This window comes from Hippocampus zosterae, chromosome 17 (genome assembly GCF_025434085.1).
Source record: "Hippocampus zosterae strain Florida chromosome 17, ASM2543408v3, whole genome shotgun sequence".
NCBI lineage: Eukaryota > Metazoa > Chordata > Actinopteri > Syngnathiformes > Syngnathidae > Hippocampus > Hippocampus zosterae.
This window is the reverse complement of record NC_067467.1, coordinates 2,054,584-2,067,863: the sequence shown is the minus strand read 5'-3', so window position 1 is coordinate 2,067,863 and position 13,280 is coordinate 2,054,584. Positions and strand designations below refer to the sequence as shown.

The window sequence follows — 13,280 nt, the reverse complement described above, 5'->3', positions numbered from 1 at the left end:
ATTATTTATAGCGCACTTTAAAAACAACCACCGCTGCATACAAAAAGTGCTGTACATAAATTAAAAACAAGATATAGAACAACAAAGACAGCTAAAACGATACATGTGTTATGTGTACACTGTTTAATTCACAGACTGGAGAATCGGTAAAGGGAAGATCAGTTAATGGAAGACAAGAAAAAGAAGAAAGACGACAAAAGGATAAAGGAAACTTCTCAAAAGGTCAACAGTGGATGGTTTTGCATTGCTCATCTTATTGTTTTTAGTTGACCTTCTCGTTATCTAATACATGTGACCAGCATTTTAATACGCTAGGTTATGGTTTGGATCAGGAAGCTGTGGAAGTCTTGCAATGGATATAGAAAGTGTATACACCCTTGTTCAGGTCCTTTTTTCGATCTTTATGAGACCCATAACATGGACAACTCAATTGTAAACAATTGAAATCTTTTCAAAAATAAACAACTTTCTCAAATGCACTGTGTCACGATGTGCTGAAATTAACACGTTATAAAAACTTGCCGTTTGAACACAGGTCTGTAGACGTTTTCTATCCAATGTACATGCATTTTTATCTTACCTTTTGTTATGAATTGGAACGTGTCAGGCTGGCTCGACATCTGACCCATTTGCTCTTTTTTCTTTAGGTCCCAGAAGAGAACGTCAAAGGTAAATCCAACAGTTTTTTAAAAAACTCTGTCATGATTGCATTTTATAGTGCCTCTAATGGGTTCCATTTCTTTCTGCAAAGTATTATATGCTAGCATGAGGGATGGGGTAGTATTCGATAGTTAATAAATGTAAGTTTATTTGTTTGTTAAAAAAAAAAAAACATTTTTGCAGCTAGTTCAAAGTGCGCCCCCATCGACATGTCCTGCTGATTCATAAGAAAATGACTGCGAACAGAGGAGAGCTATTTTACAAAGGCACAGTGAGTGTTGCCAAGTTATGGATGTGGTAGCGACAGTATAAATAAGCAATTTTCCAGTCTAGTGGCTGTTTTCCAAAAAAACAAGTTGCGTCACCTTATTTCCTATGGAGGAGACGGTCAACATTGTTTTTCATATGACAAGCAAGTCTGGTGGAAGGCAATCACAGGGGCGATGGCGCCGAACATTGCCGAAAGCATGGCGTCCATTTTAACCCGAGGTCCTCTTTATTGTTCCAGTGCCAGAATCAACCAAGCCCTCCTGTTCCCAGCAACCCACCACCCCAACCTCAGTCTCCCCCAGCCCTGGCCCTATTGACCCCTCGTCCCCAAATTCTAGTGCCACTGGGTTCTCTGCACCAGTTCTTCCTGGTGGCGGGAACAATGCAAAGCAGCGGACTGCTGTGGCCAACGGACAGCCCTCCTCCCTTTCTGGAAACCAAACTCCCCAGCAGCAGCGATACATGTCTAGAGAGGTTCCACCGAGATTTCGCTGCCAACAGGACCACAAAGTGCTACTGAAGAGGGGGCAGCCTCCACTGTCCTCCATGCTGCTCGGGGGAGGTGGGGGAGATGAGAGCACTGGTGGAGTTGGGGTAGGCGGTGGCTGGGGTGCCGCGCCACCTCTTTCCTCAAAAGAAGCAGACAACTCCAATGCAAATACAGACACAGGTAGGTTCCACAAAACAATCATCATAGTTTGGAGTCTGCAGTCCATTCAGGGTTATGGGCCACGAACATACTGTAGATTTGAACTTTTTACACATTTTCTAAAATTTACCGAAACGGCATCAGTCAAGCAGTTGATAGGATGCTTAATAGCAACAAAAGTTAGACATTGTGTCAAATGTAAAACGAACCTTTGCGAATCGCTTGTTGGAACGCTTTGTCTTTTTTTCCCTTAGATTCAAACTTGGGTTCATCCTCTCCTTCACCACCCAACACAGCATCCTCATCAGGTGTTACCGCTCTGTCGTTATCCTCATCTTCTACCAATTCAACTTATGCAAATTCCACATGGGGGCCAGGATCTGTCAGCCTGCCCCCCTCTCAGGGTTGTGACAAGATCATTGTGGACGGGACTGATCTGGACAGCTGGCCTAGCATCCAAGGCACAGCCAAATTAAGTTCTGATGGATCTGGAGGAAGAGTGCAACAGCAAGACGGCCCTGGTAACAAAAACAGTAGTGCCTCATTTCATGAGAAGAACCTCCAGCAGATAGGCGGAGTAGCTGAAGGAGGTGCAGGGAAAGTGTACAATCCCTCCCCGCCTTTTTCTTCTCCTCTTTCCTCATTTTCATCACAGAATGAATGTGTTCAGACAGGGGGGGTCATGTGGAGCTCATCCACTTCCCCTCGGGCGGAAGCAGGATTGGGATCAGCAGCATTTTATAATTCCAAAGTCTCCCATCTGCTTCCTGGACCTCAAGAGAGTCCTGCAGATGGCAACAGCAGTCTCCCCGGTGCCATTTTAAACCCCAATGTGAACCCCTCCGCCTGGCCAGCCCTCGTGCAGGGGAAGACATCGACTTCAGCCACTTCGCCACATTTGTCTTCAGTTCCTGCCAGCACCACCTCTCTCCCTCACGAGCACACGGAGACAGCAGAATTAAACACGAGTACAGAACAACAGCATCCCTTGGGAAACTTTGAGCAAGAGCTGGATTCAGGTGAAGGAGCACACGGAGCTGGACCAGGACCAAATCGAGAAGATGGTGACAAGAGAGAAACCGAGTCTGGTGCTGAAGGAGAAGGGAGTGTGCCTCGATGTGGTCCTTTATCTTCCTCTTCTGTTGTCTCTTCCTCTTTGAAACCTTTGACTGGAGTGCCCTCTGCTCCAAGAACAGGTGCTTCACAGGAAGATCATTGGGGCGGACATGACACTGGGATCCATGAACAGGATAAAAATCTGGGGGGCTTTGGGAACCAGGGTGACAATACAGGGTGGGGAAGGGAAAGCGCAGATATCGAAACGCTATCTCAGGGAGTGTGGAAAGACGGGAGCTCAGCAGTGGACTGTGGAGACACTGACGAATGTGTAAGTTCAAATAACTTAGCAATAGCAAGTGCAACAGGGGGTTGTGGGAGCAACAACAACAACAACAGCGGCGGCGGCGGTGCAAGTGCTTTGCCAGGATCTGCGTCACCAAAGTTAGCAACGATGGGAAATGCTTGGGACAATCAAAAAGGGATGGAAAGTGGGCACGTGGTCCAACAGCAAGGACAAAGCGCTGGTGGTGAAGGACGAGCCTCCTCTAGTGGAGATGGAACAAAAAATGATGGAGAAAAAGGGACTGGTAATGGGCAGAAGACACATGGAGCCCAGTCTGTGCTCGCCCTTTCCAACCAGACCTCCGATGCTGAAGTGGCCTTACTAGGCATGCTCAATCGATCTGACCTGGATCCCAGGGTTCTGTCCAACACGGGTTGGGGCCAGACCCAAATTCGTCAGAATGTGGCCTGGGATCTGAACACCACTAAACAAGCAGGGCATCGAAATGAAAAAATGTCGTCATCTTCCGCATTCTCATCGGGAACAATGCCCCCCAACAATCGCAGTTCTGGCTTCATCTCGAATTCCAGGCTAAATAGTAACGATGAGTCTGACAATGTGACCTCTGGCCCCGCTTCAGTGAGGGACTCTTGGGATGGCGGTGGTCCACAGGTGACTTGTGGTTCTCACATGTCCGATGGCGTTTTACAGAAGCCCAAAATGCTGGACAAGGAGGACAGTCCAGGAAATGCAACTCGAAGTTGGGGCAATCCTCCACCTGAGAACCAGGGCAAAGGACGGGGTGACGAACATCAGTGGGGGGACCACAGAGGTGGGAATTGGAGAGACAAAGGAGAGCAGAGCAGCGGGTGGCCTGTTGGCCCAGAAGATAAAAGGACGGGGGGGTGGAAGGGAACTGAAAGAGGAAAGGTCGGTGGTTGGGGAGACTGGGGCCAGGGTGAGTCCAAACCTGGAGGTGGGTGGGGAGATGGACGATTTCGAGGTTCAACCAGCTCGGATGAAGTATCCTCTTGGGGTAACCCGGATGAAGGTGCGCCTCAGCGGGGAGGGTGGGGAGAGGGAGATGTGGTTAAGTCTCCCCACGACTGGGGGGGTTCCCAGCCCCACGCAGCAGGTCCGACACCAAACAATCAAGCGGCCACAATGAAAACCCCAAATCAGCATCACCAATCACAGGGACACCACCCACCAGGAAGAACTCCGCAAGGAGGTTGGGACAGCCGGCCGAATGTTGGAAGTCGGGGTCCGCCATCCAAGAATCAGAACCAAGGTTCGGGCTGGATATCTGGCCCCATTCCTCAAATCTCTGGGGATGACTCTGTGAAACCGAGTGGCTGGGATGAGCCCTCTCCTCAGTCCATCAGTCACAAAATGGAAATTGATGACGGGACTTCGGCCTGGGGAGATCCTACCAACTACAATTGCAAAAATGTGAACTTGTGGGACAAAAATAGAGCCCCATCTGGCGAAAGCCACAGTCAGCAGGCTTCCGCACTGCAGCCATCTCGACGACATCAGGGCTTGCCACACAGGGACGCTAACTCTGGAAATGCAGTAGTTGGTGAGCATTACTTTTGCGGTGGCAGATTTGTGTATTGCAAATTAAAAGTATTGTAAGTATTGCTGTTGAATTGTCCACTAAATTTGACTGTTTGTTTTGATATATTTGCACATCCAGGTATGTGGGGAGGGGGCACACAATCTCTTGACAATGGGTCAGCTGCTTGGAACCAGACATCGGATACAGCATCGGGATGGGGTGACTCGGACGATCCTAAAATGTCTGGCTGGGGAAACCTCTCACCCAACCCTGGTAAAAGTAAGTCAAAGATGACCACGCATTATCATTAATAGTTAGTTTTCCCTCTCAAATCGAAATATAATTTATAGTTTAATGCATAGTACAAAGTGGGTTTTTTTCAGCTATGTACAAATCAGGAACTTTTCTGATGGTGTGTAACCATGGTAACCATTTTAAAAATATACAGAGTTTTACACACCCACTTTGATGATGCATATTACAGGATCTGATTAGGCTTGCACAATTTCAAGTTATAACATGGTTCATTTTGTTTTTTTCAAGGTACCAAGTCACTGGAGACCTGGGGTGGGAAGGGAGATGGCTCAGTCGCAGCCTCCCGTCATCCGAGCTGGGAAGAGGAAGATGACAGCGCGGTAGGGATCTGGAACAGCACCGGCTCCCAAGGAAGTAGTTCCTCCTTTCACTCAGGAGGCTGGAGTCATGGTGGAAGGCGAGGCAACATGAAGGTTAGTCAAACTGAAGCTTTCAATGAGGAGATTACTCCTCGTATTAGAAATCGAGACATTATTTGACTCTTGGTGGTTTTTAGTATGTGGCACATGAGCTTTTTTTTTTTTTTTCGTTTGTAGCCTAGATTGAGTCGTCCTGTTCTTACATTATATGACTGACAATAATTTTTACATTTCTTCGCAAAGGGTGGGAGTGGGGACAGCTGGCTGAATCCAATCTCACGACAGTTTTCAAACATGGGGCCTCTGGTAATGTTTTTATCCTTCGTAAAAAATCCATGTATTTTTCTTGATCTTTTACAAATGCAACAAATACACTGACAGTCAATAATACCGCCACCAACATTTGATGAATGTGTCCTTCTCACAAGTAGCTTTCATGATTGTTGTAATGGTCTTTCTCAGGGTGAAGACCCCAGCATAGATAAGAAGATGGAAGGAGACAAGAGAGGGATGGCTGACTACAATGGCGACATTCGGAGAGGAGGAAGAGGTGGAGGAGTTTACCGCATGTCTAATGCAAAAGACATGGGTCCTGTTGACATGAGCACCTATGGTGAAAAAGTATGAACACCCGTTTCATATTGGCAAAAATTCATATCAAGTGAGCAGCAGGGTTCAACATTAACGATGGCTTAGCGTCATTATGTGACTGTGTTGGGCCGTGTGTGCGTTAATCACCTGCCAAGCTTGTCGATTGATGTGGTAATTCTATGCATCAGTTAACTTTGGGCTTAGAAGTAGAGATCAACGCATCACTTATTAATATACTGTTTCCATTATCCCCTTCCCACAGATGGGTAGCCACGGAATGTATGTTGGAAGTGGTGGAGGGATCCATCAGTCCCGAGGGATACACCAACCTGGCTTGCATCCTCTGAACCCCTCTCCGGGCCTTCGAGCTCAAGTGCCGCATCCGTTCCTGTCTGCTCAGGTCCTGCGTGTCTAATCTTGTTGGTCATGAGTTCCCAGTAATCATAGCTGATTGACATACTCTTGACCAGAAAGTTAATACTGTGTGGAAAATTGAAGAAAGGACTGGGTGTAAAGGAGAGGAGCGGCTAAACTCTGCTTTTGAGAAGTTTCGTATCCCCCCCCCCCCCCAAAAAAAGGGGAGGCTCCACAAAAAAACTTTAGAAAGCACTGGTTTATTATGAGTTATACGCACTTGTTTGTGACTACTAACACTGCCAATTGATTCAAGATTATCAGTTTTAAAAAAAAGGGGGAAAAAAGCAGCTTTGTGTTTTCTCAAACTCTTTTTTTTGCCTCTCCTTTGACATATAGGTGCCGGGTTCTTTGTTGAAGCAGATGCCGTCTCCTGGTGGCAGTGGGCTTGGAGGAGTAGGAGGTGTCGGTTCTGTTGGTGGAGCTGGGAGTGTTGGTGGAGGAGTGTTCCCTCCTCAGATTTCCCCACAACAATTAGCTGTGCTTAGCAACATCTACCCCCACGTGCAGCAATTCCATCTGGTACATGACTACATTGTAAATTGAATTCTGAATTGTTTTTAAGTCTCATCGTATCCCAACAGGGGAACTATGGGTTCTGTTTGTTTTCGTCTCAGAATCGATTATTTCTCCCAAGTCTCGATTATAAGGTTTATTACAATGCAAAAAATGAAAATGATTTTCATTACTTAAGTGTGGATAAGTGCAAAAATTTCACTTGTCAATTTTAATTAGATTTGTATTTCTTAGTATTATTATTATTATTATTATTATTATTATTTTTGTCATTTTAAAAAAGTGTCACCAACAGTGTTATGTCAGTGTACTTATCGCTACCTAACGTTAGCACCACCATATCTTTTTCAAAACCCACAGGCTTGTCAGCTCTTGCTACAACAACAGCAGCAGCAGCAGCAGCAGCAACAACAACAACAACAGCAGCAGCAGTTTCTGCAAAACCAACGAAAGTTCCCTCAGCCACAGCCACTCAGGCAGCAGCCAGATCCACAGCAGGTCAGCACTATTCCGCAAATTCCCCTCTCCGTGACGGCAGCAACAATGTCACAACAATAGCTTCTTGAATTGTCATGAATGCACTGGACATCAACTGTTCCAATTCAGACTATAAGAATTTTTTTTCATTTAGTCTATTTTTCTGAGTGATTTATTTGCCTGATTCTCAGCTGGCAAGGATTGTTGCAATTCTCCAGCAACAACGACATCAACATGGTGGAGTAGCAGCGGGGAGCTCAAAATTATCTCCCTCTCACCTTGGAGGAAGTCTGTCTAAACAGCCCATGGGTGACTCGTATCCACCTCCTGGAGTGGGAGGCCCCGTGTCAGACCCGCATTCCAAAATGCAAGGGGTGTACTCCGGTGAGTGCAACAGGCACAGTTTTGTAATTATGTTTCATTTTAATAAAGGTAGAATTATGCGACAAAGTTTCTTCCCTTGAGATGCATCATCTCATTTTCGGAGGGGTCCTTCCAACGCATAACTGAATGATTAAAATGACACTAATTCACAATTTAATCCACAACATAATAGCGAAACATTGAAGGACAAACACCCTTTTTTTTTTAAACACACTCACACCCAACACACACTTAATGCTCCTCTCAGCCTAGCTTCTCACATATTTCACAACATACATGTGTATATTTATAATAATCTAAATGTGGCATACGCAGCTTCCCGTACATGTTGTTGTTTGTCTTTTGGCTTAGTACCGCAAGTACTGCGTCGGGCCCCTCCAAATTCACTGGCACTGGCCTGACGGTGACTGATGTTAAATCCTGCAATAAGGAATGCTTTGAACAAGATGTAAATGTAACTTGGTAAATATTCAGTTTGATTTTTATTCTGCGATCTAAAACATAACATAACCACCCAAAATGGCTTGATATGGGATCCGACGCCGTTGTTGTGTAGGTTTTCTCCGGATACTCCGACTTCCTACCACATTCCAAATGGATAGATAGATGTCCTCTTTTATGTGGTTGGCTGAGACGTATTAAATGTGCAGTTTTTAAGTAAGTGAAGAAACACTGTCAACATTTTATATAGAAGTTTAGTGTGACACTGCAGACATGCACCTGTACATTTGGTACTGAGAATTGTACCTTGGATCAGTCTGACTGAGACTCTAAACTTGCATTCCAAGTTTTGTGAGGGCAAACATGCTCCTTTAGATATACTGGACTGGAGTTTGACTTGAACATGTTTAAATGTCCGTGTTGGTAACCTGTCAGGATTGGAACTCGGCAGTCCCATGATCGGGGGGATGAAGGACATCGGAGGACAGCAGTCACGCTTCAAATGGATGATGGAGGGACATTCCCCAGCTCCATCTCCCCCTGAATCAACACTTCTCAAGAATGGTAGGTCAGCAGATGGTTTGTCACCGAATTTTTACCACCTCACAAACCTCAATCTGGTCTTGACTCGCCCTCGTTCACAGTGTATTTTAATGAACCATATTGAATGGGGAATGTTTTGAATCAAAATCATATCAATCCACGGTATTATTTGGCTGTACTGTATTTATCTCTTGCACACCATTTATAAGGCAGTTAACTACTGCACTAAAGTGGAGTGGGGGCTCACCTTATTTCCATTAACCGATTCCAAGTAGTGATACTTTGGGTATTCTCTCTTAAGGCTCCACAGAAAACTGGCAGCGTACGCCTGGGAGCAAAATGGGGAACAAGACTTCCACATCCAGTTGGCCACCAGGTGATTATTAATTTTGGTACGATTGCCTTATAGAAAAGTAGAGCAAGCAGAAAATGTAATATAACTGACTATAAATGACTTGAGTTAAAGGCCTCTGTACACTGTACACGACACACTCGCACACAAAGGTACGGCTTTACCACTGAAGAAATCATTGTGCATTTTTTTTAACTCGTACTATGTATGAAAAGGTTTTATATGGATTAAGTGAGTAGCAATAGTAATTATCATTATGATTATTTTGTTTTTCTTCTATGATGTTAGAGTTCCAGCCTGGTGTCCCCTGGAACGGAATGCAGAGTAGCGGAGACCCTGAATCTGACCCCTATATGACCCCCGGTAGTGTTCTTGGCTCCCCAGGACCCCCAACCCTCAATGATTCTGACCATCAGTTATTGCGAGACAACATAGGTATGCCAAATAGTTTATCCGTTATTCCGTGTTCATTTTATTTCTTTATTTTAATAGCCACTATATTCAGAGAGCAAGAGAGGACTCTACACACACATGCACACTGAAAGCAGAAAGTAGGTTACAAGGTCTTTGAATGATGGTCCTTGTGCAGTCTGGGTGGAACTATTTGTCCCCTCTGCCTAATAAATGTTGTACACTATTTTCCAGAAAATGAGCCATTATGGGTTTTGAGCCATTATGTTCCCGCATTGCTAGTTCTTTGTAATTGTCTATTTTTTATTGACATCTAGACAGTCCTTCCAGAGTCTTAGTGGCTCATGGCTGTCTTGCATTATAACATACCCAACTCCAAATAACCCGCAATGTTTTAACAGGGCCAAATCCTGCCCTCAACACCTCACTGCCTTCACATGGTGCCTGGCCCTACAGTGCCTCAGACAGCCCACTCAGCAAAGCACACGGTACAGGTAAATCTTGGTGTCCTTACGAATATTAGCTCAGAAACTTTGTGTTTTATCAGTAAATTGCTTGCACTCTTCTTAATTGGTGTTGAAGTGATGAAAAAAACAAAACAAACAAACCCTCTAACAAGTAAGCTGTACTTTACTGCTCTTTACTCCCTTTAGCGGGCTTCATTTGTCAAACCTAGATTTCCTATTCACACCACCTAATTTTCTCTCCAGCAAAGTACTCAGAATATAAGTCCAGTTGGCCCCCTGAGCCCATCGGTCAAAGTAAGTCGTGGAAGGCCGATCGCAACAGCTCACAGCTGCCACGCCCCCCTCCTGGCTTAACCAATCAGAAGCAGGGCACACCCTCTCCTTGGGGAAGTGTCGGCCCACGGGTAGCCCGGAGCTGGGGTGGGGGTGGTGTTAAACAAGACTCGAGATTTGGGCCAGGTACTGAAATTTGAAGCTAATATAAAGTCTTTATTCAAATATGTCATGTCCACTAAATGCCGTTTTTTTGTTGTTGTTTTTTTTTTTGTAGGCACAGCTTGGAGTGATGGTGTGGCTTCGAGAGGCAGTTCCTGGTTGCTGTTGAGCAACCTGACACCACAAGTAAGGAGGGAGTAAAAAAAAGATAAACATTTTTTCAAAACGCTGTTTTCTAAGACGATTTACCGATGATGAATAAAAAATGAATGCTTGTTGAATCAGAACATCTTAAAGCTGAGTTGTCATTCATCTGTATTCTCAAACAAGACCGGACAGCAAAATGATTACCGGGCTTGCTTTAATTCAATTGTAAAGTTAGACAAACCATTCAACCAGATATGAGTTTCACAATTTATGTTCCCAAAATCAACTGTTACGATGATAACCTTTGTGCTCATATTTATTTCTCTTTCTACACACTCGAATCAGGTTTACAGCCTAATCCCATCTTCTTTCCCTATAGATTGATGGCTCCACACTTAAGACGATATGCATGCAGCATGGTCCCCTTCTGACCTTTCACCTTGGCCTTACCCAGGGCAGCGCGTTGATTCGCTACAGCAGCCGTCTTGAGGCAGCCAAGGCCCAGGGTGCACTGCACATGTAGGTTTATCGATACCAACGCTCATGCCGTCCCTCATTCCAAAAATAACTCTCTCTAGAACATCTCATCACAAATATCCACCCATTTAACAATTTGATGGTCGCACTCTGTTCTGAAGCCAATATTTTAGAATGTAAAAAAAAAAAAACAATTCAGTTAAACAGGCAAATGAGTCATAATAGTGTATAATGGGGCATTATTTAATAGCTTTGTCATTCAGAACACAATGCTGGCAGTTAGATCACTCGCAACTCCTTTCTTTGTAGGTGTGTACTGGGGAACACCACAATCCTGGCAGAATTCCTGAGCGAGGAGGAAGTTTCTCACTATTTTGCACATTGCCAGGCTGCAGGCGCTGATGTGACGAGCACAGGAGGGGCCGCAGCTGCTGGTACGCATGGTTCACCTGGAACTGGCACCGTAGTGACCCCAAGTGGGGCTAGCTCTCCAAGAAGTGAGGGGGCTGTAGCGAGCACCATCTCAGGTGGAGATGGGAGCGGCCGTGGAGCGGAAAGTGGTTCCGTAGGTCCGAGTGGTGTCATGTCCCTGAGTTCTGGTTGGCAAGGTCAAGATGGTACAAGTAGCTGTTCAGAAACTTCCTCAGTCCAAGGGCCCGATTTGGGGATTTTTTCCCAGTGGAGCACCAATGGAGCAGGAGGGGTGGGAAATGTCGGTGGAGCAGAATCTGGAAGGTCCGGACTTTGGGGGGGCATGGCTGCAGGATACCATGGCAGCAGTCTGTGGGGGGCACCGCAAATGGAGGAGAGGCACCAAATGGACAGTCCTGCTGCGTTGTTGCCTGGTGATTTGCTGGGCAGTGGAGCTGATTCAGTCTGAAGAGCCTTCTCCTTTTGTAGGTTGGACACACTGATATTGCATACACTGGGATACGTTATGTATTTTACGATAGCACATCAACACATATACAGATATGCATATATTAATGTTCCACACATGTGCATACATATACATTGTTTGCATATCAACGTGCTCACGCATAAAGAAGAAATGTGAGACATGCTTACACACATTCTTGTGGCCAGACTTAAGCTATTATATAAATAAACGCAGGGACTGTTAGTTGTATACAGCCTTTTTTTCCACAGATGAAGATTTCAACTGCTTAGACTTGAAAACTGAATAAGATTGGTCAGTCAGTTGGTCTGAAAGACTAGACTCGACTGTATTGTGCTTAGTAAATGGAAGACTTTTGAAAAGATTTACATTCATACACCAAAATCAGACGCACCTTTTAAAATAAGGGCACTGTCAACTGCATTATCTTCATTGTATGAGAAAACTTAAAACTACTACATGATGTGAAAGGTGCAGTTTATTTTCACACACCTGGAAAGATGACATTGACCCAACCACACGCAATCAGCTCTGAATAACAGAACTGCATCTTACTGTGTATGTCAAGTTTGTCTCTATTTTTCCAGTTTATATGTATGGCTTTAATTTTTGGAATTGTGAAAATAATGAAAAATGTTATTTTGTTTTCAAAATGCTGACCTCCTACTGTTTTACCTTGCGCACTCTTGTTATTATCTCTTGAATATGTTTGTTACAGTTGCAGTGATAAATGTTAAATTGAGGCTTTGTTGCATTTCTCCATGTGTGAATCGAGTATCTTTCACACTATGGACATGAGTATGAGTGGGACTGAGACCAAGTAAGTGGATTCAACTACCACTGTTAATTTGCGCGTGTGTGTGAGAGAGAGGTGCGTGCGTGTGCGTGTGCATGTTACTGCCTGTCAGAATTACAGGCAAGGCTGCTTACCATACAGAAGGTCTATACAAAATTTGTGTTCATTGTACTGCTGACTGTGTTAAGAATATTGGCACTAATGCTTTTTTTTCCACTTATTAGAAGGTGTTTGTTTTAGTGGAGTTAGATTTTTCTTGTTCAAACCGCAATAATTCAAGAAAAAAATGTTAATGACACAAACAGAATTGAAATGCCAAATCTTAAAACTGTAGACGGGGTGGGCGGGTGGCTTGGGTTGTTTACAAATGCAGAAAGAGTTACCATATGTTTGTAATGTTCTGATGATGTGTGTTTGTTTTGAATTAAGACAGGCTTTAACACTCCTGTTCTTTGTTTTTGTTTCGAGATTTTACAAAGGAAAACATATTTAAACTAATGAGAACAATATTAATAAAGTATTCGCTTGTTTTAAACGTGTATTGTAGTCACTTTTGGGATTCCATTCTTGTTTCTGAACTTAGTGTGATTTGAGATAAAAACCTGTCTTTCAACTACGTACCATAGCGACTTTGTGTATTTTAGGACGGGGGGGGGGGTGTCGATCCGTCTGTACCCAGCTACCGTCCTGTCATGCCAAAACCAATCCTATTTAATTAACACCAACGTCCTCCAACTGTTAGCGACTGCTTAATTTTAGAAAGTATTCACCCTCT

General features: G+C 44.4%; 1 protein-coding gene across 1 annotated transcript; it reads left to right on the top strand.

Moving 5' to 3' along the window:
• The first annotated feature begins 135 nt into the window (after window positions 1–135).
• On the top strand, window positions 136–13,040 carry LOC127590054 (trinucleotide repeat-containing gene 6B protein-like). The gene is made up of 20 exons (XM_052049466.1): window positions 136–222; window positions 648–669; window positions 1,169–1,600; window positions 1,834–4,503; window positions 4,621–4,761; window positions 5,026–5,210; window positions 5,400–5,462; window positions 5,619–5,777; window positions 6,010–6,147; window positions 6,501–6,683; window positions 7,038–7,175; window positions 7,346–7,538; window positions 8,415–8,543; window positions 8,824–8,898; window positions 9,163–9,309; window positions 9,687–9,779; window positions 9,996–10,211; window positions 10,303–10,373; window positions 10,714–10,853; window positions 11,121–13,040. Exons 1-20 carry the CDS (start codon window positions 166–168, stop codon window positions 11,689–11,691), a joined length of 5,823 nt encoding a protein of 1,940 aa, XP_051905426.1. The 5' UTR covers window positions 136–165; the 3' UTR covers window positions 11,692–13,040.
• Window positions 13,041–13,280: the final 240 nt, after the last annotated feature.